This window comes from Fringilla coelebs, assembly GCF_963513975.1.
Source record: "Fringilla coelebs genome assembly, chromosome: 9".
NCBI classification, from domain to species: domain Eukaryota; kingdom Metazoa; phylum Chordata; class Aves; order Passeriformes; family Fringillidae; genus Fringilla; species Fringilla coelebs.
The window spans coordinates 24,227,600-24,254,659 of record NC_140067.1 but is presented as its reverse complement, the minus strand read 5'-3'; the positions used below and the strand labels follow the sequence as shown (position 1 = coordinate 24,254,659).

Here is a 27,060-nt window from a genome sequence, read left to right as displayed (position 1 = left end):
CATAAAATATTCTTAAAAATAATTATATTTGAAAAGGAGGAACCAAATGCATGAGTTAGAAATGGACTGAATGATGAGATGTTAAATTTCAATATGCCAGCCCAGCACTTTTTAACCTCACTCAGTCATGAGCACCAGCCTCAGGTAGTAATATCTCACATGGGCTGTCTGCATCCATCAGGATGAACAAGGGAGAAGCACTGACCCATGAGATTTACTCAAGTTTCCTTGCTCTATATGTACTTAAAGGCTCATTTTTCATGCTATTGGCAGGAAGAGAGCCTCTCTTCTTTTCTCTGCCTACCTGGGAGCAAAACCACCTGAAAACATTTGCTTAGGGTAACTTTATAACAAAGGGGCAAATCAAATACGGAAAAATCTCAGATACTAGTCAAATTGGACGCAATTTCATCAGAGGAATCCCATTAGCCCTGCCAGAATGTGTACAGGCATCCAGTCCAGGAGGGTGTCTGAAATGGAATGTTTTATTAAATACTCTTGCTGTGTCAGGACAGTATCTCCTCAGCCCACCCCTGTCAGTATCTCCATCCTTGGAGATATCTAAAAGCTGTCTGGACTTCACCCTGGGCAGGAGGTTCTAGATAGCCCTGCTTGAGTCACGGCGCTGGACCAGATGACATCCAGAGGTCTCTTCCAACCTCATCCAGCCTTTAGTTCTGTGATAAAGTATAGTCAGAGCCTGGAAAAACCCACTTTTGAGTAGGTTTGGTGAGTTTGATCCCCAAGCAGCAGTGGGAGAGACTGAGGCCATTCAGGCACGCAAAGGGAAGGCAGCAGCAGACACAGTGCTTGGCATTCATTTTAGGAAAAAAACCTGATTCTGCAAACCCAGCCAGCACCACGCAGTGAGTCTGCACTGACACAGGGAGTGTAACCCAGGCTTGGCAGGGAAAATTCCTGTGCTTTCATCAGGGATCCAAAATGTGTTCCAGAGGGCAGACCTCATCCTGAAACCAGCCACTTAATGGAGCTCCTCCTTCCCAGGGAAACTGCTGGGAAATTCTGCTGCAGGAACTCCAGCTCCTGGAATGCAATATGGAAAAGCAGGATTCGTAAAGCCCAAAAAAAACCCCAAACCATTACTCAAAATAGGATAAAAACACGTAAAAAAGAGAAATGTGTAAATTCTGAGCAGCCCACCAAAAGGCCTCCATTGCTGAGAAGATATGGAATGCTGCTTTCAGTGTTTATTTACCAGTCATGCAGAGGGGCACACACACAGTGAGTGGTGCAGTAACACACTGATAACTCTTTTTAAATGCTTTTGAGATGTTAAAACTGTGAAGGGATTATTTTCAGAAGAACATATAATATGCCCTTTACACGCAACTCAAGCTGCAAGAGCTCAAAAATCAGAAAAATCCAGCCAAAAGTATAAAGTCAGGGGAAAAATAAAGAAGAAAACAAAGGAAGATGAAGGGAAAAGCTCCCTCTGGAGTGAGTTGCAGGACTTCTCCTGCAACCTAAATATAGTTCACCCTCAGCCCAAGTCAGTGGCCTTTAAGCTTTCATGGAGGACATCACTGAAGAGCAGGAAGTAAAAAAAAGGAGGGCAACTCCCACCACTGAAGGATTTTCACAGAGCATGTATTTACTAAGTCTAATGGCTACAACTTTCTACACATCCTCATCATCTTTTCTCCCAGGCAATATTAGAAAGTCTGGGCTAATTAGTTACAGTAATTCCAGCTAACATCAGGGCTTTGTGTGAAAAGCAGACATGGGAGCAGCAGCTGGCCTGATGACAGGAAATTAGGGCAGGTAAACAGATGAAATTACAAATAAGGCACATAAATGATAAATAAGTCCTACCAATAAATCCTGCAGGAAAACTCTTCCCTGCACCTTGCCACCCTGCTCCCTTTCAGAGCTCTGAGCTTTTATCAACCCACATGGTGAATCCTTGGGGTTCTTTATAGCTTGGGACACTAAGGTCCAGAAAAATAAAATCTGGATTTCTATCTCAAAGTTCCTTTCTGCAGACAGACTGATAAACCTCAAGGTGTCCCCTAGAGAAAACAAGAGGAGTAATCACTGGTGAAATGCCTCTGTTGTGAAATATGAGGATTATGCTGCCCTGACAATCAGGGTTTTCTGGTTCCTTCAGCCTCCACAGCACTCCGAAAGGTCAGCCAGGATAAGAAAATGAGCATAGCAGAGATAAATAAAGCCAGAACACTTGTCTCCAAAGGTGCATGAAGTTTCAGGTCACATGGGATATTGCCTTGCTCCTGCAAGGAGCCCTGCCCATCCGTGCAATAACCCCAGAGAGCAAGGGCAGGAAGCAGAGGAAGGGACACGTCTGCAGGACTGCCAGCAGCAGGGGATTTGCAGAATGAAGATGGGGAACGTCCCTTCTCCTTGGCAGGAGGCTGAAAACTGTCCCTTACAGCTGTATGCCCCAGAAATCCAGGTGGCAAGGTGCCATGGAGCATAAAGAACAGTGGCATCAAAAGATATCCAAAATACTGCAAACTAAATGCTACGGGCAGGAAGGCAACCTGCTCTCCAGCTCTCATTAATACACCTGATCTTCAGTGGTTTGGGTACGTCAGACTGGTTGAAACTTCTATCTAGCAAATAAAAAACAGATAGAAATTAGTTGATGTTGTGGAAGACTAGGCTGACTCTTGAGGAAACCTCAGAGAACATTTGGCAACAAAAAGCACTTGGCAACTCTGCACTTCTGCAGGTATGTTGTTCTTCTGGATTGTAGAGCCGCCCTAGATAACAAAACCCGGCTCAAAAATTAATTTTCTGCTTAATATTTTTCTGTGCCATCAACTATTCTGTCTCTCTCGCTCAACCAGCTTTTACTGAAATACACTTATTTATAGCAAATATAGATATTACTCATGCTCCCAGTTCCTCATGCGTGTCTCCTGAAGGCCTTTTTCCACCAAGTGCAGCAGCACAGAAAGAGCTGGCAAGGAGCATGAAAGAACAGGACTGGGTAAAGTCTGTGAAACATTTACAGCCGGGGACAAATGGTGTGAGAGGGAGTTGGGGTGGCAGGGTATTCCTGCTCCATGAAGGCTCCTTGCTGGAATGGCAGGAGGGTCACAGCATCACAATTTTGCAGAACTTTTTACTGGGATGGTTTTGAAGAGTTTTATGCCCTTCAAACCTATATGAGAGAACATAGCTAGAGAAAGGGGTGTGCCCTGGTTAAATAGCTGGGTCTACATTTTAAGCAGCTGTAGCGAATTCTTAAGCTGCTTTTCTAGAGCCAAAACTGGTCTTTTTCAGCCAGTTTTCGGAACATGCTCTACTTGAACCCTCTGTAAAATCAGCTTCCTGAAAGATGCCTTCTCATGCAAGCAAAGCCTCCTGTGATTTCCCTGCGCTGTCAAAACCAAACAAGACTGACGCAGATGCACACAGCTCCTCCTGCACTGCCTAATACAATGTTTGGGGTTACACTGTAGGATGGGCTCATGGAAATGATGGTGACCACCAAACAGCCACATTGAGGGAGGTGGTAAAAATAGCAGTTGGTTCCCCCCACCTGCAAACAACAGCATGGTGATGGTGCTTCCTCTGGAGTTAGGGTGGTCACTGGCTTTGATCTGTCAACTGCAGGTTTGGACAGACTATGCTTATTACATTTTTCTTATTACATCCAAGCAGTTCCATAAAGTGCACTGACATTAACCAAGTCTTTAAAGGGAATTTAGCAGGATACACGTGAGATGGAGCAGCTTGGCTGTGAGGAAAGGCTGAGAGAACTGGGATTGTTCAGCCTGGAGAAGAGAAGCTTCAGGCTGACCAAACTGTGGCCTTCCAGTGCCCGAAGGAGCCAAAAGGAAACATGGAGAGGGACTGTTTACAAAAAATGGAGTGCCAGGACAAGGGGGAATGGCTTCCCACTGCCAGAAGGCTGGCTGATGGGATATTGGGATGGAATTGTTCCCTGTGAGGGTGGGCAGGCCCTGGCACAGGGTGCCCAGAGAAGCTGTGGCTGCCCCTGGATCCCTGACAGCGTCCCAGGCCAGGCTGGACACGGCTTGGAGCAACCTGGGATAAGTGGGAGGTGTCCCTGCCCATGGCAGGGGGTGGGATGAGATGAGCTTAAAGGTTCCTTCAACCCAAACCACTCTATGATCCTATGAAGATACGTTTCCCCATCTTGTTCTAACCTGGGATTTGCAAAGGATGGAACAAGGGAAAACAAAGACCAAGTCCTCCTGGGTTTGTTGCTTACGATTAAGAAGAAAACCCAAACTAATTAAAGATGTGGTGCAAATGAAAATATACTGTTACAACATAGGGAAGCAGAGTGAAATGGTAGCAAGAAATTATGAATGATGTAACCCTGAGAAGTGAGATAACAGAAAACCAAGAGTGGTGCTACTCAGCAATACACATACATTAACTTCAGGAAGGGTTTGTGTGTTCCAAACCAGCAAGAATTCCCTACAATAAGCTCTCATTCTCCCAGCACTGTCCAAGGCACTAATTTTGAGATTTTCAGTAATTGCAATTATGTAAATGCCATTGCTGGAACATATTTTCAATGTCTGTATTTTGCTCCTCTCAACGTCTGTTTTATTTGCACTAATTCTCAAATTTGCACCAGGAGTAAGATTTAAGACCCAAGAGAATGAATAACAGCTCTTGCAACATGGCAAATTCCAGCATGCCTGGGTAAAATGTGCATTTTAAAGGATGTAATAGCTGGAATATTATTAAGTATCACATATGTACTATGACACACATGAGAAACATAAAGATTGCAGGAGAAGCCTTACATCTGACCTGTGTATTTTGTACCACCTTCTCCTTGCTCTAGTTGCTTTTGAACAGCAGAAAGAACCATTCTTATTCCACAGACTACAGTGGCCTGCTCACTTACTGCATTTCCAATCCTCAGCTGTATAAGCATGGATTTTGCCTGGATTCTCCCAACACATTTATCTGAGAGTAATACTGAGAAGAGAAACCATATATATCAGAATGGAAGACAATCATAAACAGCTTAAAAATTTTATAAGCCATTTAAATCAGTAATGGAGGCTGGGTCTTAAGTGTTTATCTCCTCTAAGTTTCCTTGGAAGAAGAGCAGATAAATAAATGTAACTCTTAAGTGCTGGCAAAATGAGGCACCAATATATTCCAATGAGGATGCAGAAATATATCTCTGATGCTCAGGGTGGTGCAGGTTAGAAGATATCCAAACCAGTAATGGGAGAAGAATTAGCCTAAAATTCAATTACAGGCCTGCAAATACTCAAGTCCAACATTTAGGACATTAATGGTTAGATTCAATGATCTTAGAGGCCTTTTCCAACCTTAACAATTCTACGATTCTGTCAACCTAAGATGACCAGTATTTCAGAGTTCCAAAATGACTGTATGCCTGTTATAGCCTTTAATACCCACTCTGCTTTTCCATCCTCTCATCTTCTGCATCCTCTCTTCTCAAAACCACTCCTTGTAGGTGGGAGAGGACATGGAGGAGACGCAAAATGAGCTCTCCCCTCCTCTTCCAGAAGGCAGCAAATCTTTCCTCCAGGAAAGGCTCAGAATGAGGTGTCAGCTCCCTTGGGAGCAACCATGGAAAAGGAGACACCATGCTGTGCAAGATCAGGCAAGCAGGGATGGATCCATCGTTCACCCACAGAATTTCAATGTCTCTCTTGATCAGAACATGAAATAGTGCAGCGAAACCCTACAAGATCAGTCTCCTCAGATCTTCACCTGGTATCAACCATCACAAAAGTAAGATATTTCAAAATACCACCCAATTGCACCACCCCAGGGCATGGACCCAAACCACTTCAACAGATTTCTGTCTAACCTGTTCTCCAAACTCCCACCCCACAGGTTTTCCCAAGAGTTTGCCTTTCATTTCACCACTTCCCTGAAAGTTCAAACGTTTAACCTACTACCCAGCTTTAATCCTTGCCTGGTGCCTTCCTGCCTCTCTCAGGCGTCATGGAGAAAATACGATTGTTGTGCCTTTTAAAGCAACCTTTCCTATACTGAATGACTCGTTTCCTTCTGTATTTTTAGGCTAAACAAATCAATTCCTTCCATCTTCCATTACAGCTTACGTTTGCTAAGTGTCCTATTCTTGTCATCCCCCTCTGGCTCTTCCCCATCTGCCCACATCTTTCCTACCAAGCACATTTCCAATTTCAGCCACAGTATTTAAAGCCCCTCTGAAGTCAGGACGGATCACGTGCATTGTCATATGTATTTTTTTATTCCTGTTTTTAATTCATTACCTCAAACAAGCAAGGTTGACCTACAACAGTTACAGGGTGCCCCTGAAAATCATGCATTCATACTCAAAAAAACCTAAGGTAAAAGAATGTTGAAGGAGAAATTAGCTAAGGTCTCCTTCTCTAATGGCTACAAAACATTTGTGGTACAGTGCTCAAGATGTTTCTCACGCCAAAAAATTGGTGGGGATGGTCTGTCTTCCTGCCTCAATGCTTGAAATATTAAACAAAACAATTTGGTGCTAACATAAATATCAGGTAGTAAAAAATCCACATGTTCTATGACTCACAGATCATCAGGTCTCCTTAAAATTAACCAAAATCACATGTAACATGCAAAACAGGTGTTCTTAAACCATTTCAATTTTGCTATCTAAGCAAAACTGGTTTCCAAGCCTATACTTGATTTGCAACCATTTGCAGACACTGAGTTTTAACACAAGTTCTATTTTCTTTTCAAGTGAGGTGAGTGAAAAGATAAGCACCTCTAAAATTTAACAGGGCTGTGCCATCACAGCAATATTGAAAAAGGATAGACCAGCACATCCCAAACAAGAAAGCTCTCTGCCTGAGTCAGAAGTGAACTCCAGTGCATGGTCATAGGCATGCTTACAATGAGGAGAAAACTAGAGTTTAGTATGGAGATGTGGCCTCATTTTTCACTGCAGTGTTGTACTATTAGCATTCAATTACTTCCCTACACTTAATTAACTCCTTGTTGAATCTTAATGTGATAATGAGAACTTTAATTCAAACGATATACCATGCCAATGCTATGATCCTAACAGCAAAAATAGATTTTATTTAAGTCACCCAAGCCCCATAATTCCTCTTCCTTTTTATAACACTGTGATTCATACAAAAGCACAGCAGATGCATCAGGACAAGAATCTTCCCTGATTGCCACTAAAAAGATTAACAAAATCTATTTTGAAATCAAAATCAGTTGGCTGTGACTAGTAGTTCTCACTTGTTCATCTCTCTGCAAACTGAAGAGCAGCAGAGATGGTGATCGAGCCCCTCTGGAGATCCTGTATGTGTGTTCAAGCACCTGGTTAGATCATTCATTCTGACAAACCTTTCACCTTTTGATCAACCCACAGCAGAGACACAGCAGAGACACATAAACACTCAAAACCAGACTAGAGACCTACCAAACCCAGAACAGCAAGACCCAGCAAGGAGCCCACTTGACCTTCCAGCAGGTTCTTCAACTCCATAAGAAACACCAACAACAAACAGATCACGTAACTTCACAAAGAAAATGGAATTATCATGCTTGGCACTTATCAGCCAAACCTAACAATCTGACAAACCCTAAACTTCCCAACCTGAAGGATTGCAGAAGCAGTTTTGAAACAAAGGGAGGCACAAAATGTGCGTGAGGATTATGTGTTTCCCCCAGCAGTGAAATGCAGAACTGCTCCAATTCCCTGACTCCTCACCAAGAGCACAGCCTTCCACATCACCTAGGCTTTGGGATACAGTGGAGTATGTCCTTAACAAAGCTGCTAACAGTTTTCCTGATGTAAACTTCAACACTTTGCTCCTGGATCTGCAAAGCACTTGAAGGCCCAAAGGTCCTTAAATGTCCCTAAACATGGAGGTGCCTAAATCCCCTGTAGGTCAATGGTGCACAGGCCCACTTGCTGCTCTCCTGAACCATGGGCTGCACAAGTCCTCCAGCTTGTGCTCAAGACTGATCCTGCAGTTATTAAACAGGAATGACTCCATGCTGGAAGGACTCTGTTTAGAACAGCTGGGGAAGGCCTGCAGGGAGGGAAGGCTGAGGGGGAAGATGGGCGAACAACCCGCCCCAGGAACAGCATCCTGTGCTGTTGGCAAAATTGCTGAAATAACCTTCAGCAGAGAAAGGAAGGGCGAGCAGCAGATGGGGATCACAAGATGAGGGCACATTTTATGATGTTTAAACTTCACTTAAACAACAGTGATCATCTGAGTGTAATGAGCAGAAGGAAATACGCTCCTTTCAGCCAAGGCTCCTGTACTCCTTTTTTCTAAATGAAGAGTCACACATGGCCTAAACTTACAGCTATAAATAAGCAGGTGGTAACATTGCACTGTCCTAATTAAGTTCTAGGGTCATTAAATCCTTTCTGTTACTATGCACTGGGCTTGCTGCTTTGCCTCAGCCATTGCAAGGCCTTGCCATGCGCTGCTCACCCGAGTTCCTGCCTCCAACCTGAGCTCCTACACCCATGGACTCTCTTCTCCAGCCCTCCCATGGACTTTCCTGCTGCTGGGGAGCACCAAGTGAGCAATCTGTGACCATGCAGCCCCACACTGGGATGGTTCTCAGCTCTCTTTCCCATCCCCTCACTTCTGAAAGGCAGCATCACACAGCTCACTCTGCAGCTAGGGTGCAGGGAATGCTCAGGATGTTGTCAAGGCTTATCTGGGAGGACAAGTGCTTAGATGATTAGCTAGTCTGTTCATAATCCTCAAATTCAGAGTTTAGTTTAAGCCCCAAATTCCTGAGGCTTAAAATTGCTTTCAATTAATTTCAATACTAGGCATGTTGGGCCCTACAGCCAGCCCCATGGACACTCAGCACATGCTCTCCTGAACTGACCAGAAACTCTGGCCAGCATTAATAGCACAATATGTGGTCTGAGAATATTTTTCAATATCTAAAGATATTTATTTTCCTCTCAGCAGGTCCCTCTCTCATTAGGAGTGCAACCCCACAGTCAGTTTGGAATCATGGAGTGGTTTGGGTTGGAAGGGACCTTAAAGCTCATTCTGTTCCAAGCCCTGCCATGGGCAGGGGCACCTTCCACTGTCCCAGGCTGCTCCAAGCCCTGTCCAACCTGGCCTGGGACACTGCCAGGGGTGGGGCAGCCACAAACCATGGCCATTTGACTGAGGTCTGACACCAAACAAGAAGACTGCAGAGTAGAAGCCACAGATGTATCAGGACTAAGTCCTTCATTCCAAACATTCAATAAGCTGGACTTCCCAAATGAATTTGGAAAGCAAATTTTGCAGCATAATTATCTTGCTAAAAGACAAAAGGATCTCTCAAAGTGTTGTTTAAAATTCTTTAACATGGAAGTATTGATTTAAACACTAAATAGCAGAGTTACTATTTATCACAAAAAAACAGAGAACAGTGAATAATTTCAAGACAAGAAAACTAATAAAATAACTAGTAATACGATTTAATTCTACATGCAGTACTCTGCTTCTTGTTATATTTGGTCTCAGCTATCAGCCTAGTGTAAAAGCCAGCCAAGAATTCTTCAAACCCTGCCAGAGCTACAAATACTAGCCAGAAATTTTTGTCGTATCACAGCTCAGTTTCCAAAAAGTAAGATGCTGGACTTTTACAGCCAGAAGAATACAAGGCGCAAAGGACAATAAAAAATGGACTTACTTAATATTGTTGGAATGCATCAGATCAAACGAATCCAAGTACTCTTAATCCTGTAGGACTGCAGCATGACAAATACACTTCATTTAGATACTCAGCCCCCGTGAGTCAAACCAGTCTGGAAGATTCAGCCTCACAATTGCTGGATGTTACTCAATTAGCGTGAGGCAATGATTTCCAGCCCTCAGCAACCGAGGCAGCCTCCTCCTCTGGAGAGCCAGACAGCTTTACCTTGGATTAAAGTGATCGATTTTTCCACTGTGTGCACAGAACAGCATCGTCAGGCAATTTGAGTTCACCGGCCACGTTATTAATGGACTTTGCTAATTTTTCCAAAGCACTCATAAAATACAAAAAACATGGTGCCTTGTAATGAGGTGTAATTGCAGCAGCAGCTTCTGCAACACGTGTGTCTCCAAGGAGAACGTGTTGACACAGACTTGCCCTTAAAAAGTTTGGGCTTTATATTTCCTTACTGTTGGGTACAATATCTTCAGCCACAGGCAGTCCTTCTCATCTCAGCCAGCCCACCTGCTGCAATAAGCCCTGCTCCCAGGAGAAAGACACCAGCAGGAATGAGTGTCTCCCAAGGAAACATCTTTGCTGTGTAATTCAGAACCCAGACATTCAGTAACACTAGTCAAGGCAACTCCCATGCATGAACCTAACAAATCAGGAAAATATTAGGAACCCTATTTCTTCATCTTGGATCAGGAAAAAATTAGGAGCAAACCCGAATTCTGCATCTTGGCTCAGTCACAGGTGTGCAGATGCCCAGATTCCAAGCCAGGAAAGCTGCCCTGAGATCCTGTTTTCACCCACCCTACTCTAAAGCATCAGAAATACTCAGCTGTCCAACTAGAATATTTACCTATTTAGAGTGAAAAAATGACCTGAAAACTATCAATGACTGGAATCAGGAAAGTTCTTCAGATGAGTTCACATGTAAATATATTGAAGATACTGACTCTGGAAGAAATGTAAAGCAGGATTTGTGTACTATTTTAAAGAGGATGAGAAAACCCTTCTCCAAGCTCATTTTGACATAATATAATAATGTCAAAAGTTCACTACTATGTCTGTGCTAATTGATCAGAGTGGCTGAATCTAAGCTTTGACTAATGCCAAAGTGCAAAGCTGGCTGAGAAGAAGGCACTTTACAATGGAACATTGTTTAAATGGAGGAATACATCAAGTAGGATTTTGCTGGTATCTGTCCTGGAGCTGAATTTTCACTAGGGACTGGAATAATAATGAACTGGAGACTACAACTGCTTTCCAAAACCCCAGAGAGCACCAAGCCAGGAAAGGCTCGGTTTTGCAGGATTCAAAGTTATCTTCAATTTGGAGAGATGTCCTGAAAAAGTGAGGAGATCATTCCAACAAGGGCCAAGTCCTAGGTAGTACACCAACAAAAATAACCAACAGGATACAATAACACATTGATATATCAATAATAAAATAACCAACATGGAAGCACTAGCTTATGCAGTAGCTCTGCTGGACAGGATCTAGAAGTTTGCTGGCCACCAGCCATCAGTATCCTGCTCTTGTAACCAAGCCAGGCTTCTGGTCCTGATGTATCTAGAAGCTGGGATGGCTGCAGAATGAGTGACGTGGCTACAGGCACCAGGAAGGTGTCAAAGAACAAGAACCACAACGGCTCCACGTGAAGTGGAGAAAACACCCCATGAACCAGAACTCCTCAGCCTCCAGGGTGACAGCAGTGAGACACAATGATCTCCTGCTCCCCATACCACCACCCCAAGGACTAGCAAATGGATCAGCAACACGAGGATCTGGATGGCAAAGTGTTTAACTAATACTGTGGTGGCAGAGCTCCAGCCCTTGCCCCTACACTGTATTCTTCACAATCCCAACATGCCTTCCCTCCTCTATCAATCCTATTTCATGCCCTCTCGATCCTTTTCCAAGTCCACACCCACAACTGTTCCTGACAACTTCTTCATTCATGTAAGGCAATGAGCTTGAAGCAAGAGCAGAATAATTATTTGGTATCTCCCACCCCAGAGTTAAGTTCCTCTAAACTCAATTAATCACGAAGAACCGCTGGCAGCTCCCTATTTGCCAGCAAGATACACCAAAGTAATAAGTGATTTCACATTCTGCTTTTGAAGGCAGGCTATTAAATTCACATACTGTATTACTTTAATCAAGAATAGTTAATTAAGCTGTTCCCCTGATATGAATTTTTATCATTCTGCACCAGCCATACATTACATTTTTATGACTCAGACCGGGCCCATGATGCATATTTGCAATCTGTCTTTCCAAATTAATCTGTCACCACTTGTAAACTCAAAGTGGATCCAATACATTTGGTCTTAAAGGTAACTAGGCCAAGTCTGGGGACACTGGGGACTGGAAGACGAGTGATGCTGAAGCAGCACTTCACAAAAGGGTTTCAGTGAATTACAAGCCACCCACCATAACACAAAACACATTGTTAATATTTTAGTCTGTTTGCCTTGTTTTATTTCCTTAAGTGAACTCGGCTTCATGCTCTATGCTACCATTCATAAAATCAATTCAATAACTTATATGCTCATAGTAATCATCAGCATCCATAATGCAGGAGTCATAAGTGCAAGCCATAAAGCAAGGGAGATCTGGAGTGTCAGGTTATTAAAAACATTAACATATGATATGAATCTAAGTTAAATTTATTACAAGCAAAAACCCCTCAACAACTTTCTGTTGCCGGAGCTTAAGGACAGGCTAATAACACAACGTTTTTCTAGAAAAACAGACTTCAAACACAGCAGCCAAGGAGCCAGATACGGATCTCTTATCTTTTAAAAGTACTTACAGAAGTAGAATAGCAAAAAGAAAAAGAAATGACATCACTATTTGGCTATGTGACTTAATCATAAGAAAATAGGTTTATGAAGTAAAGAAGTGAACAAAATGAAAACTTGGACAAGTTTTTCAAATATTAACTGGGAATAATCTGTTACTATGCTGTGAGAATCGCCTGGAATTTACCCTCAGGAAAATAACATAGAAAAGATGTGTCATACCATCTAGCCTTTTGTGAATCTATGCCATCAAGTCAAGCCAAGCCTTCCATAATCCCATCCAACCACTTTTATTCAGGTTTTCTAAAAGGCAGACTGACAAGGTTGATGTGAACTGGCTCTTTTCACACCTCACAATTTTACATATTTTTAAAAGGCAGTAGAACCAGAGGAGGTGGTTTAACATGGGACTACTGAACCCACTGAGCTGGCCCTGGCAAAGCCCCTGTCTATGGAGACAAAGGAGAAGCACATCAGGGTACTTAGGTCACTTATCTTTCAATGAAGATAGAAAAAACTATTATATTTTGTTTATTTTAGTGAGAAATCAAGTACAGCCAGAAAAACAGTTACCAAAACCCAAGCAGGCTCACAAGGAATATGCAAGTCTACTCCACGAGCCCTTGAATTGGCTCTTGGCCCTTCTACGTATTTTTCCCATTTAAGAGATTTGTTTAAATAAACTCACAAATATGGGCATTTACATAGCATGACAAAATGGTGTATTTAGACATTTCAAGTAGAGGAACATTCTTTCAGGCCCATCATAAAACGAAAGCATGCCAAACTTTAACTAAAGAAACATGTTCTAACACCGAGAAACTTTTATAATTAATCCTCGCCTTAAATCATCTCAGAGAGAGTTATGAGTCTAATTACCGTCAGTGGAGACATTGCTCATGTTACTGAAATGGCTGAAAGCAGACCCTGGCTAACAGACAATCTGAATCCCTCCCATCCCATGACCAATTTACAGCTAAGCCCTGACTCACTGCATTAAGTCCGAAAATATTTCTCGGCATTAGCGACAGCTCATTGCGGGAGGAGCAACGGACACAGGCGTGGGGGGAAAAAAATCCCCTCCAAACTCCACTGCTTCACAGAAGGGATGAAGATAATACATTGCTAAAATAACCTTTTTTTGATGTTGTGATTTTTTATTTTTTTAAAATCACCAGGGCTATTCTTAGAGGAATTACATGGTGTGCAGGTTGCAGCCAGCGAAGCCTTGGCCGGTGGCCAGCCCTGGCTGGGTTTGCTGCGAGGCTGAGCGATGCCTTAGCTCGGGAAGAGATTTCTGCTTGCTTTTCCAATGAAGAAAAGGAAAAGAGGATGCAGAGAACTCCATACACAAGCAGCTAAGAACGAGCTGTACTCTGGAAAGATGTGCCACCGTCTCCTCGCCATCACCCAAGGCCTGTTTCGGGGCTGAATGTTTACCCCAGGAAGGAAATGAGTGTAAACACTTCAGAGGCAGCGCTCCCATATGGATGTTATTCTTTGGAAAAGCTGGGCAGGATGCAGTGACTTAGAGAGCCAGGGGATCTCCAGCAGCAACAAATCCCACAAATATACAAGCTGCTAAACTTGTGAGCGCAGCCAAGCCCGTACGAAAAAAAGTAAGGCACGTTTTGACCTTGACTCACTCTTAGACACTGTGAAGCAACTTGAAGCTGGTTATTTCAGAGCCCCACCAGGCAGCTGAGATGGCTGAGATTTCCTACGCCTAGCTCAGGTGACTGCTTGTCTAAGGAAACGAGCTCTCCAACTCTACAGAGAAGTTGCTGATGCCAGAGAAGTTGCTGACACCCCTGGATCCCTGGAAGTGCCCAAGGCCAGGTTGGATAGCAGGCTGGATAGCAGCTGGGAGCAAACTGGGATAGCAGAAGGTGCCCCTGCCCATGGCAGGGGGTGGGACTATACAATCTTTAAGGTCCCTTCCCACCCAAACTGATCTGATCCCATGATTCCATGAAAAGGAAAGGGCATTCCATGAAAATCAAAGGCAAACCCGCAGCATTTCAGCCGAAGTGCCACACTACCAGCACTGCTCCAACCAAAACACCCTCTGTGTTCCACCACACCTGAAAGCCAAATCTGCCCCTCCTCTCTCTCGCACAGCAGATTTGTTTCTTTGAAAGGCTAAAGGAGAGGAGAAAACTAAGGGAAAAGGGCAGCCTGATGGCACTCCCTCCCAAACTGCCCCTCCACACTGTGGGAGCCCAACAGAATGTCCACATGTCCACAGAATCACAGAGTTGCACTGGAAGGCACCTTAAAATCCACCTCATTCCAGCCCCCTCCATGGGCAAGGACGCCTTCCACTATCCCAGGGTGCTTCAATTCCTATCCAACGTGGCCTTGGACACTTCCAGGGATCCAGGGGCAGCCAAAGCTTTTCTGGGCACCCTGTGCCAGGAAGAATTTCTTCCAAATATCCAATCCAACTCTGCCCTCTGGCAGTTTAGGGCTATTCTCCCTCAGTTATGTCACTCCAGACCCTAGTGCCAAGCCCCTCTCTCTTGTAGGCCCATACTGGGGGAAGAGGACAGCACAACACCCCTGTGGCACAGAACTTTCCCCACACCAGGCTGTGCTTTATTTTTAACACCCTGGCTTTGGAAACTCCCCCCAGCTCACTGTCCTGGAAGTACAAGGATTTTGGAATAAAAGTACTCGTTTGGGTGAAATTCTGGGGAAGAACTGGTAATAACTGAGCCCATTCTTGCTGTGTTTGCAGGCACAGCAGCTGCTTCTGATTCCCAACACTTGCCTTCAGGTGCTGCTGCAATACAAACTACATTTAAATACACACACACACAAAATTATAATATGATTACCTTATTAAAAAGCACTGGCTTTGTGTTCCCATGCAGAGATTATCTGTTGGCTTAATTTTTTTTTTTAAGCTGCCTGTCTTTGATGGTATCCCATGGTAAGATTGCATATTAGATAGAGCAGCACATGGTCCACACAGACCAAATGTGGGAGTTGAAAGCAGAGCACCCAGAGCTCTGTTTGAGCTCCAACAGTGCTTCTTCCAGGAGCAAGGAACAATGCAATTTTCTTTGCAATTTAAAGCAAAAAAAAAAGTATTTTCTTCTCAGTGAGAACAAACATGAAGCTGCATATTAACTTAGGTCAGTATTACTTTGGGATCTGTATAAACCACTGCTTTCTATCAGAAATTATTCATGAATTATTCAGAAGATTTTTTTAACATACCTACGTGTAATTCCAAACTCTGTATGCACAAGAGTCTGAATTATCTGCTCAGCTTTTTCAGAATATTGAAGTACTTACCTTTACTGGCATCAACTTATTTCCATAGAGATTTTCTTTCCATCCCTGACTTTTTCTTACTTAAAAAAAATCCTGAACTCTTGAATGTTATACTCTTGCATTGTTTCCCCTCCTCCGAGTCCAATTTCTTACTCTTCTCTCCACCAGCTGAAATGCAGAAATCCCTTCCAACACACATTTGAGTTTCCCAGCTGCCTGCAGAGCATCTGGTCTTGGCTATCCACAAAATCAAAGGGAAACAACCAAAGTCCAAAAGCTCAATTATAGTGAAAAGCAGACGAGGCTGAGCTCCTTCCAGCCCTGCTGTAGGAATACACAGCGCAGAAGGACGGACACACTCACTGTTTTATTCCTGGAGGCGGCTGAAGCACTTCTAGCTCAGCTAGAGGCAGCCCAGCTCCTTTTTCCTGGGGTGGCTGCACACCCATCCTGCTTTAACCCACTACCAGGGATAAATCCCCCCTCCTGGGTCACCCACCAGCTCCCTGAGGGTCATGCCATGGCTGCACAGCACTGGGCAGCACAGAGCCCTGGGCAGGCTGTGGGTGAGGCTGCTGTGCCCTTCCCAGAGAGCCCAGAACGCATCCCAGTTCACAGCAGCTCCTGGGGAAACCTGGACATGCCAATCCTGTCACCCTCAGCACACAGCAATTCCAGCTAAAGAGCTAAAGGACCTCTTAATGCAGCTAATGAGCTTCCCCAGCAGCTCTCTTTCCCTTTCTCTAGAGAAGACACCATTAAATCAAGATCTTTCCTGCTGATGTGTGCCTTCACATCCCAAAAAGCCTAAGCCTGGGTAGCCCAGCCCCTGCATTTCCCTGGAAGAGTGAAGAAGAAGAGAAGTCCACTCAAACATGTTCACCACAGTTTAAAGTCATTTTGAGCAAAACATCATTTTCTCCACGACAATGTGAAACATTTCCCACCTTTGCTCACATCTAGTGGTGAAGCACAACCTAAACATGGAACAAGCAAACACAAAACTCCAGCTTGCAGTGGTGGGAATGTTCCTGCTCAAGGTTGATGTGAGCATAAAATTGCCTAATAGATGGAAAGGTAACCAAATGAGTGAACTACTGAAACTGAGAGATCACAAAGGCTGTAGGGGTAAACACCTAATGAAGCACCTACAGGTGAATTTGTTATTATCTCCATGCTCTACAACAGTCTGAAATTAGCACCTGACCTGATATGGAGATCCCAGACCCTACATTTCCACCACAACCACTTTGACTGTAGGAGTCCCTGAAAAGAAAGTGTAAGCAGACCACATTATATCTACAATTAAAAGTGAACAGATGAAAGGCTGAATTACTCTGCCACTATCACAAGGAGGTCAGGAGATCACAGCTCACCACTGGTCAGGAGTGCTCCAAACTCAGACTCTCAGGCCATACCAGCTACCTGCATTTACAGCTTTAGTCTCTATCAGTGACTTCTGATGATTTTAGGTATTTCTGCACGATCCATTCCGCCTGTATCTTGCCTCATCCTCTGTTCCAAAGCAGCAGAGTTAATAATTAACACCTACTAGGCAACTGCTGAATAGCAAGTACCAAAACAGAGGATACAGAGAGCTTCTGCATCCTCTTCTCTTGCTGACAGCTTGCAAAATCCTACAGCTCATCTTTCTTAAAGCTTCAGTTCTGCAAGTGTGGAGATGCTCATGTTCTTTAAAAAAAATAAGAACAATAAAAAAGGTTCCTGGAACTCACAATCATGGAAGAAACTCTTAAATCAAGAACTTGACACCTTCCCATGACTCCTCTGTTTCAACAACAGCTCTATGTCCATCCTCCTCAACAGCAGAAGCTTTCCCAGAGAGGGGGGGAAAACCCCAGGCAGAAACTCACCTGTTAAAATGATACAGGCATGGAAACAACACAAGCTGTATGGAAAATCACCTGCTTCCACAAGTGACAGTGGGAATGTCTCTGCAGGTTTTGCAAGAATCCTTTCCACCAACAATGTGGGCTGGTTCTGAATCATGCTCCTGAGAGCTGCCCATCACTGTTACATTTCCTCCACCCTCAAGCCCACAATTACATGTTGCTCCTGGACACTGTTATTTTACACACTTTGAAAGAAATAGAATTACATTTTTTAAGCTTCCTACTTTAAAATGACATTCATCAAGAACTTGAAAAATCATATCGTTCTACCTCTCCATAGGGCACTGTGCACATTTATTCAACAAAGGGGGAAGAAGGAAACAAGGTCTGGTCTGAAGCAATGCACCTGGAGCTCAGCAATTTTTGTATGATTTTCTGATTTGCTAAAAATATTTATTAATGATGTTCATTTATCTTCTAAATTTTCAAAATTAAATACTGGAGGAAAAATGAATACTTCTTCACCAGAACCATTTTAATGGAATCCAGAAGAAGAATATTAATACCCAGTGCAATCGTTTACTTTGATGTCTATATAATATGTAGTGACCCATAAGGGGAATGAGCTAAAACTGTCATAAATTCATTATGAGAAACCATTCTCTGAAGAATATCAATGCAATTTTGAAATGAAATGAGCAATATGGAAATGAGCTAATTGCACAGCGTTTAAAATAACTGGCTCCAGTAGCAATGTCCTTTCTGTGCATTTCTATCTCAGCTGCAAAAAACACTGGAGAGGCTGGGTTATGAAAATTGAAATGCTGTAATTACTTAGTACTGATAGCGATAGGGCAACATTCATTTAGAATCTCAGGCTCTGGGGAAAAAAAGAAATCCAAAGGATGATTCTATAATTCTCATTTCTCTGAGAAAGGGAACCTCGGATGGCATGCAGTGTGAAATGTGCCAACCCAGGCCCTGTCAACAATGACTGGAGGAAAATACTGTATATTCCCAGGGAGTTTTCTAGGTATCAGCTTAGAAAAGTAGAATGCCAAATTTCTCATAGTATCCTACAGAGGTTTGGCTCGGAAGGGACCTTAAAGCTCATCCCAGTCCCACCCCCTGCCATGGGCAGGGACACCTTCCACTGTCACCAGTTGCCCCAAGTCACGTCCAAACTGGCCTTGGACACTTTCAGAGATGGGGTACCAGGCATCCAGAACTACAGAGGTATTTTCTTCCATGGGTCTAGAATGCACCTTCCCCCAGTGGGGCCCAGCCCCTGCTCTGCCCTCTCTGTCCCAGCACTGCTCAGAGTGGCTCTGCCCGGAGGAATCTCCACCTTCACCCTCGCAGGTGCCCGGGGCAGGGGTGCCCAGCCCACCCACCTCTGCCCAGGGTGAACCCTGCCACCTTGGGCAGAAGGAGCTTGGTGTTACACCCCTCCCTCCTGCACCTCCTTACTTTTGAATTTTAATCCCTGGCTTCCCTTTACTCACTGATTTTGGAGCTGCACTTTTGCAGCAGCGGCTTTTGGTTTGTGGTTTATTTCTTCAGGTGGAGGGAGGAGAGTCCAGATGTGGAGCAGCTGCATGCTGGGCTGTGAGGAACCTGTGAGACCTGTTCCCACAGAGCTGCCCCGGGCCCTGGGCTTTGGCTGACACAGCACCTGGGCAAAGTGGATGCCTGTCCCTGTGGGAAAACGTGCTGGGGAGCAGGCTGGCTTTGGAGCCCTCCACTCCCGGCTCTCTCCTAACTCTCAGCAGCACAGGAGCCGCATGGATGAACACCACGGGAACCTCTGCACATGATCCCATCTCCAGGCACATCTGCTGATGCTCACTTTGTCTTTTTAGCACTCCTATGCCCCAGGACCCAAAAAAAGGGCATCTCAATTTCTTTTTCCCCTCCCACAATGACCCAAGCTTCATTTTGCTGTGGGTTTTTGTGGGTTTCACCCTGCCAGGAGTCCAACGCAAGAACCAACAACATCTCCAAGTTTTTCATTAAGCTGAGCCTATATATATATATATATATACACACACACACATATATAAATACACACACACATTTATGTTACATTTATATGTACTGGTATTCCATACCTAAAGAGGCTTCAAGAGAGATGGAGAGGGAATTTGGACAAGGGTCTGGAGTGACAGGACAGGGGGAAATGGCTTCAAACTCACACAGGACAGGGTTAGGTGAGCTACTGAGCAGAGACTCCTCTCTGTGAGGGTGGGAAGGCCCTGGCACAGTTGCCCTATCCCTGGAAGTACCCAAGGCCAGGTGAGACAGGGCTTGGAGCTAACTGGGATAGTGGAAGGTGTCCCTGCCCATGGCAGGGGGTGGCACTGGATGAGTTTTAAGCTCCTTCCAACCTAAACCAACCTGGGAGTCTGTGATCTGAAAGCAGACAAGAAAACAAGGGGAACAAGATGCAGAGAAATTAACAGCCTCTCTTTTATATATAGAAAATATATTTCTAGATATCCATCCATTACACTGGATAATGAACCAAGAGGATGAAGTTTTCCCAACACTTGAACTGAGCTGACCCTATGCTGGTGGAACAGGGCTCCTAGAGAATGTCACAAGCAGCAAGGAAAGCAAACAAGGGGCCAGCACAGGATTTAACATACCCAAACTCTTCAGGATGGACAAAACCCAGGAAAACCTCTTCTTTCTAAGGGCTTAAAGGCTCTTGGGCATTTTATGTTTCTTTCCCCTTATAAGCAGAGCATGAGCAAGTTCTATCCTGAAATGTTGTGTTCTGAAACACTGCCACGGCACAATGGTTTGAAATAAATAATTAGGGCATCAGAGAGAGAAACCCTCACACTGGAATATGCATTAATATGTGCTAACTTCAGTTTTTAAAAAGCTCTGCACCAGTGCTGAAATAAAAATGCAGTTATGCATTTACAACACTGCAACTCAAAGCTTACCTAGCAATAATAAGCAGCACAGGCTTTAAGTATTTTAAAGTACCAAATTAATTCTATTTCCATGCTTAAATTTGCCCTTGTGATTTTTTACACCTGTAGAAAGGAAAACACCACAAGTACCCCCAATAAACTCAGTGGTGGCTACTCTATTTCTTTTAGCTGGCTTATTTCTTTTTTATTTAGTTTTTTTAGCACCTAGATTGGGCAGGTTGGTAATAGAATTAAAATGTATTTTCCTAAATTGATGTGGAATTCAATATATACCAATCTTTGCACTGCACATCAAAAATATTTCTGATTGATGTATCTATAACACGCATTTTACATCTTGTGTATAATATATATATTTAAATAGGGGTCTTCCATTTCACATATTACATTTTATATGGTTATTAAGGCATTTCATTCTGTATTTTCTGCCAGGCTTTTAATTTCACACACTTCATCTATCAGATATTACTGCCTACTTTAAACAAATCACCACAGAAAATGATAACTGGTGTTGAATACAGAGTCAGGGAGGCAGGGGGTTTGCAATTCCAAGTAATGTGGAGCTGGGTGATAAATAGAGAACAGCAGCTGGGCTGAGAAGCTCAAGAGAGACAAAAACCACATTTGCAGGTAAGTGGAGTGGAAATTTGTGGAAATTGGGTAAAACAAAAAGCAAAACATTGTTATTAAAGGTGGAGTGAGAGGTAGCAAGAGCAACAGAGAGGCAATTTTCTCCCAGCTCCAGCAGGAATTCATCTCAAGCTCTAACATGCAATTTCACTATGGAGCTCCAAGATGAAACACAGGATTATATCTAATTGTTTTAGGGGTTTGGATAACAAAGCATAAAAATCCCAGTAAGTAGCCTTTTGTGCCAGTACAGCCCAGAAAATGAGGAATAAAAGTTATAAAAACATCCAAAACCTGAACTGCAATAAATATCAAGATAACTACCCAACAGAAAAGAAATGCAGCTGTAGGGATTTGGTATTTTCAGGGATATCTGTACTATGACAGCCCAGTTCACAGGAAAATTGATCCAGCTCCTGAAGTTTGCCAAAGCAAGGCTAAGCTGCAGGAATACCACACACCTTCTCATTTTACCTCTCCTGGCAGTAATATTTTACAATGGAAAGCCAGGAGTGCTGTGAGAGTATGGAAATGAGGACAATTAAATTTGCCCTATTATGAGTATTAAAAAAGCTGTTATGCAATTGTACTCTGTATATTTAACATGATGGTGTAAGATCTCAACAGTCCCCTCTAAACAAAAGTTAATAGGTCTTTATTAATATGTTATTTATTTAGGTCATATCTGCTTGTAAAATATTAATACTGCCTGAGTTTGGCATTTAGCTTTCACAGTGACAAATCCACCCTTAGCTTTGGCTAATCCTTAGGGCCAAAACAACCCCATCCAGATCTGCTGAGTGGCAAACTCAAGGCTGGCAAAACTCCCTTTGTTTTGGAGAAGGCTTAGCATAAAACCTTCCCCCAAGAAGATGGGGAAATGCAGGAGAGGTTTTGTAGAGCCCCTGTGGAGTCCTGGGGAGCTGAATTTAGTTTTAACACAAGCTGGAGTTCAGCACCAGATGTGGCACATTGGCACCAAGCTGGGCATGGAGACAAAGCCCAGGATCCCAACAAACCATCCCAGGCAGGCCTTCTGCTTCTGAACTCACAAATAACCACCCTAGCTGCTCATTTACCTCCAGGAATAACAGCGCACACATTACCTTCTATGCATCATCTGACATGAAAATTAGCACAGCTCCAATGTTTTCTTACATGTGGGTAAAAAAAAAATTAAAAAAAAAATATATATGTACAAAGCAATGCTTGTGATCTAATAACATATATAATATGTAGTACAAATTACTTCTTCCACCTATTTATTAGTTCTTCGCTGTTCTGACTCCAAACATCTCTGGTTTAGCTGAGCAGCCATCAAAGCACGTGGTGCAGTGACAGCATCCAGCGCAGCCCCAGCTCCTGCTACATCCCATTCCCACTCTGCAGGCTGGGATGTGGATGGGATGTGGGACTGCCAGCTCAAGTGCAATGACTCTGGCTTTGTTTGGAAGGTAGAGGTGCTCTGGAAGGTGCCAGAGGTACATGGAATGAAACCAGGAGCAGAGATGCCAGTGGCAGGTAGAGAACTGGAGAAACAACCTGACTAAAGTGAATCAGGCCTATGGATACAAAGGAACAGCAGGAAAACAAGCTTAGTTTATATTTTCTTATTTTTTCCCCCCCTTGTCAAAGGTCTTAATCCAAAGGGGCCTTTGATTCCAGCAGAAAATGTCTTCCCATGGAGCATCTTGTGTTTCCCCTGGCAGACAGCCCTAGCACAGCCATTCCTGCTGGCACTGTGTCTTAGGAGCATTTCTGCTTCACTGTGCCAGACCTGCCCAAGTTGGAGCCCTGCTTAAGCCTCAGGTGGAAGCTGAGAAGGTGGTGATTCACTGACAGAGCCTCATCTCTCCCACAGATACCCACACTTGTCCCAGCCCTTCCCTGGCTCTTCCTCAAGCAGAATCAAAGCCTGGGACTCTGGCCTCAGCACCCAGTGTGAAATGACATCCTCCCTGACGACTGCCATGCCCTCCCATTCTCTTCATCTACTCATGTGACCTTCTTTCCCCCTGACTCAGAAATACTGCAGCACCAAAGGCAGAGATGGCAGCACATCAAAGAGCCTAAGATACAAGGGAAGCAGGTTTATTTTCACTTGAGCTGAGATTTTTTTTTAAAGCAAAACTTCAAAATACCTTAAAAAAGCAACAGAGATGATAATGGGATCAAAAAATTCAATGGCATCTGAATAAGATAATTCAAGCAGCAGTATCAGGGGATAAGATAACCCACCCAGAGCAGTTCCCAGACACTGAGGTTGCACATCTCATCTGGGCTGTGTTCCTGAAGGGGACGTGAATTTGCAGCCCCGTGACAATAAAGAAATGTGGGTTTAAGAAACAAGAGAGGAGGAAAAAGGGCCAGTTGATTCTCCCACCGCCTTTTCTTGTTCCTAAAATTTCAGTTGCCTGGAAATGGCTGATGAGAAGATGGGATTATGTAAGTGCTTGCCAACTTCTCACACACTAAGGAAATTAAAGCCTCAGTGATGGGTAGCTTAACCCATCCTCTAAGCAGTGAGCTAAAACATGTTTACTAAGGAGAGCTCCAATAGTGAAACCCCTTTAAAAAAAACAGAAGTGATGAGGACTTGACAATTCCCAGGATTAAAAAGCTGCATATATTACAGACAAGGTAATCTCCTTATAGTAAGAAGAGGAAAAGGAAAATAAAGCCTTTTTGGTGGGCAAGACAGTTTTTGTTTTAAGGCATATCTATCCTGTCTGGCTGAAGACTTCCTTGTGTTATTGTTTTGGTTTTTTTTTCTCCTGATAAACATGACAGAAGACCTACACTAGCCTTCCAAATCCTTACTGTTCCATTTTCCAACAAACTCACTGCTCCCATCAAACATGACCCACCAATAATAAAATAAGAAGCACTTTCCTCTTCCTACATTTAATCAGGTGAGCACTTGGGTGCTCCAAGACAGCTAGCACCAACCAAAGTGCAAAACAGCTCGAGCTAGTTTTGAATGGACATCCAGCATTTGTGTCATCCCAGCAGACCTGAGCTTTCCTGAGCCCTCCCCTGCTGTCATTCCAGTGACATGGCACCTTCTGCAAATACTCTCATTTAACTACAGCTGAAGGCCAGTCAAAAATCAGACTGGAAGGGACTCACAGGGATCACTGACTCCAACTCCCAGCCCTGCAAAGGACTCCTCAGCAATCTGTCAAAAAACCTCTAAATCCTGCTCCAGCTATGCAAAACTGCAGGTAGCAAATGGCTGATCTGGAGGTTGAAGAAGAAATCATATTGCCTGCTGCTCAGCCACAGGACAGGGCAGCAAAATAAACTCCAGGAATGTACCTATGGTTGTGTAATGTAAGCATGTGTGTACAGGAGAGGAAATACAAAGTAGCCAAGTTGCTGGAGCTCACATCTTCATCAAAAGTAAAAAATCCCAAAATGGCTTTTTCTACAGCTGCCCAATAATGGCAAAAGACAAATCCTCAGCTGGTGATAATGGTTATGGTTCCACTGGAATCTGCTGCTGCTGTTTCCCCTCTGGACCTACAGATGGAGGGGGGGAACCCAACCATTCTATGTGAAGAAAAGCTGCACTGAATGAGTGGAACCAGACGTGAAAACTTACACCCAGCTACAGGAACTGTGGGGTGTCTTTGAAAACTTCGACTGGTCAAAGCCCCAGCCAGCCAATAACAAAACCTACAGTCCTTCAGCTTTGGAAGAGAAGAAACAACTTCTCAGAAATGCCAGAAGTGACTCAACTGTGATTTTTAAGCTGCTTCAACAGCATCTTAGTTATTTCAAGTAGTCCTAAGAGTTTACCTGTGATTGCCTTCCCTTAATGGAACTACGAGCTGGCAAAGTGCTCGAATCGGGGCAAAAGAAATGTACACGATTTTTGTGACTGCTGTGTTATGAATATATTGTTTTTTCTGTTCCAAATTGCTTCCCTAGGAATTTTAAAATACAGAAAACCACCAAATATCTACATAAGTAGGTCATTTTCTTAATGGCAGAGAAGTGCTGTTTTACTCCAGCTCATTTGTAACACAGACACACACATTTCCGAATAAAGAGTATTTTCAGATCTGCAAGGAAGGGGAGTGACTTAAAATCATGGAGGCACTCACTCCAAGATCAGGTAGAGTCTAATTCAGAAAGACAAGCAGGAAAAAGTTGTATTTTGCACCTTCCATGAGAGCTTTGCAGGGAGTTGTGACATTTTGGAGAAAATCCTCTTGCCGCGCACAAGCCGGAGTTGGAGGGTGCTGCATATTCCATTACAAAAGCAGAGCCACGTTAGTTCATTAGAGAAGTGATAAGTTCAATCCTTACCAAGTTTTCTTGGTTCCTGGCTGCTATTTTCTGATCATCTTCTCCCCCATTTTTCATGTATTTGACCTCTTCCACTGGTTTGATCCTATACTCATCTGAGCACCAAGAAAAAAAAAAAAAGAAAAAAAAATTGAACCAGTGTAGTTCAGCAGCTGGGATAAAAACCAAACTAAAACCAAAACAGCTGACTAGAATAGACCCTAGTTAAACAAAGCAACTAAAAATTACATGTATATCTTTTCAAAGGCTTACATGTGGCTAATACAAAGGAAGGTTCTCCTGCCTAAAGCTTCAGTAAGAATTTCAATAGCTCTCTGGTTTAGTATAGCCATGGCACCAGGAAACAGGGATGTTTGGTGTGTAGTCTCTCCCAAATCCCTAGTTTTCTGTTTACTATGTTCAATACAAACAAGTTCTTTGCTCCTGCACCCTCCCTGGATATTTATTCTCAGTGGACCAACAAGCTATGGACAGTGGCTACTCGAGAGAAGGCTGCTCATGGGTGCTCCCTGCACAGCAAAGCTGATGGAGGATACTGAAAATGTAGGTTAAAAGCTGGAAAAAAGCCAACCCACACCATAATCACTTTGTCCTTTTCAAATTTTTGTTTTTCCTACTGACACAATGCACAGTCATAGAATGATTTCTGGAAAAAGGGCCCCATGCTGACCATCTTCCTCTTCCCACTTCCCCCACCAACCACCATTTTTGCTGCACACAAATGTTACCCAGACAGAAATTCAGCCTGAAAATAAGTAAGAAAAATAAGATTCTTGGTTGGTCCTCAACATTTATCAGCTCTTCAAATGCTAGAATTCCCAGCTCTAATGCCAGTATGGAAATGTTACCTAACATAGAGGTGCTATACCACAGTAAACCCAAAGCTCCAACAAGGGATTCTTTTCCTTGATAGGACAAGATGGGATTTGAAGAAGAATTATTCTTCCCTGCAGCCTGTGAATCCAGTTCCTGCAGGACCAACACTGCCCTTGCTCAGTCACTTTTTGCTCTGCTTATCTTTGCAGCATGTGAGTCTTTTGGAAAAAACACCCAGAGTTGTGCATCCACCCTCCTCCATCCAGGAAAAACAATGCAGAAGAGAAACTCCATCCCACAAAGGTGGAAAATATTACTTCAAAGTGAAATGAGACACAGTTCACTTGGACTAAAGGGCAAAATCATGGCAAATTGGAAGATACTGCACAAACTTTCCTTTTTTTTTCCTTTGGGTTTTCAAGCAATTTCTCTCACTTATACTAAGGGAAAAACAAAGGACAGATAGATTTTTCTCGGTTACTGTATTGTTAAAAAAGAATCAATATTATTTGAACAAAGTTGTTCTCAGGAAACTGCTAACCACAGAATCTAGAAGTTAAATAAGCCTCCCTTTGAAAAATAAGGCTTATTTTAAAAATAAACTTGCTTCAAAAAACAATCTTACTTTTTAAAATACATCATGGTTTTGCATTTGGACTAGTCCACATCTATACATTTTCTTTATGATAGAGTTCAAATAAACTGAATCTATCAAATAGAAGCATTTCAGACACAGAGCCTCAAATCAGATGGAAGAAT

The 27,060-nt window shown here is 43.3% G+C and overlaps 1 protein-coding gene across 1 annotated transcript in view; it reads right to left on the bottom strand.

Annotated features, from left to right (window-relative positions):
* Window positions 1–27,060, bottom strand: part of LOC311157145 (uncharacterized protein C1orf21) — a 103,588-nt gene that overhangs the window by 15,456 nt on the left and 61,072 nt on the right. The window contains exon 3 of the mRNA XM_084211571.1: window positions 25,486–25,580. Within this exon, the coding sequence (XP_084067697.1) occupies window positions 25,486–25,580 (95 nt within the window). The remainder of the gene's footprint in view (window positions 1–25,485; window positions 25,581–27,060) is intronic.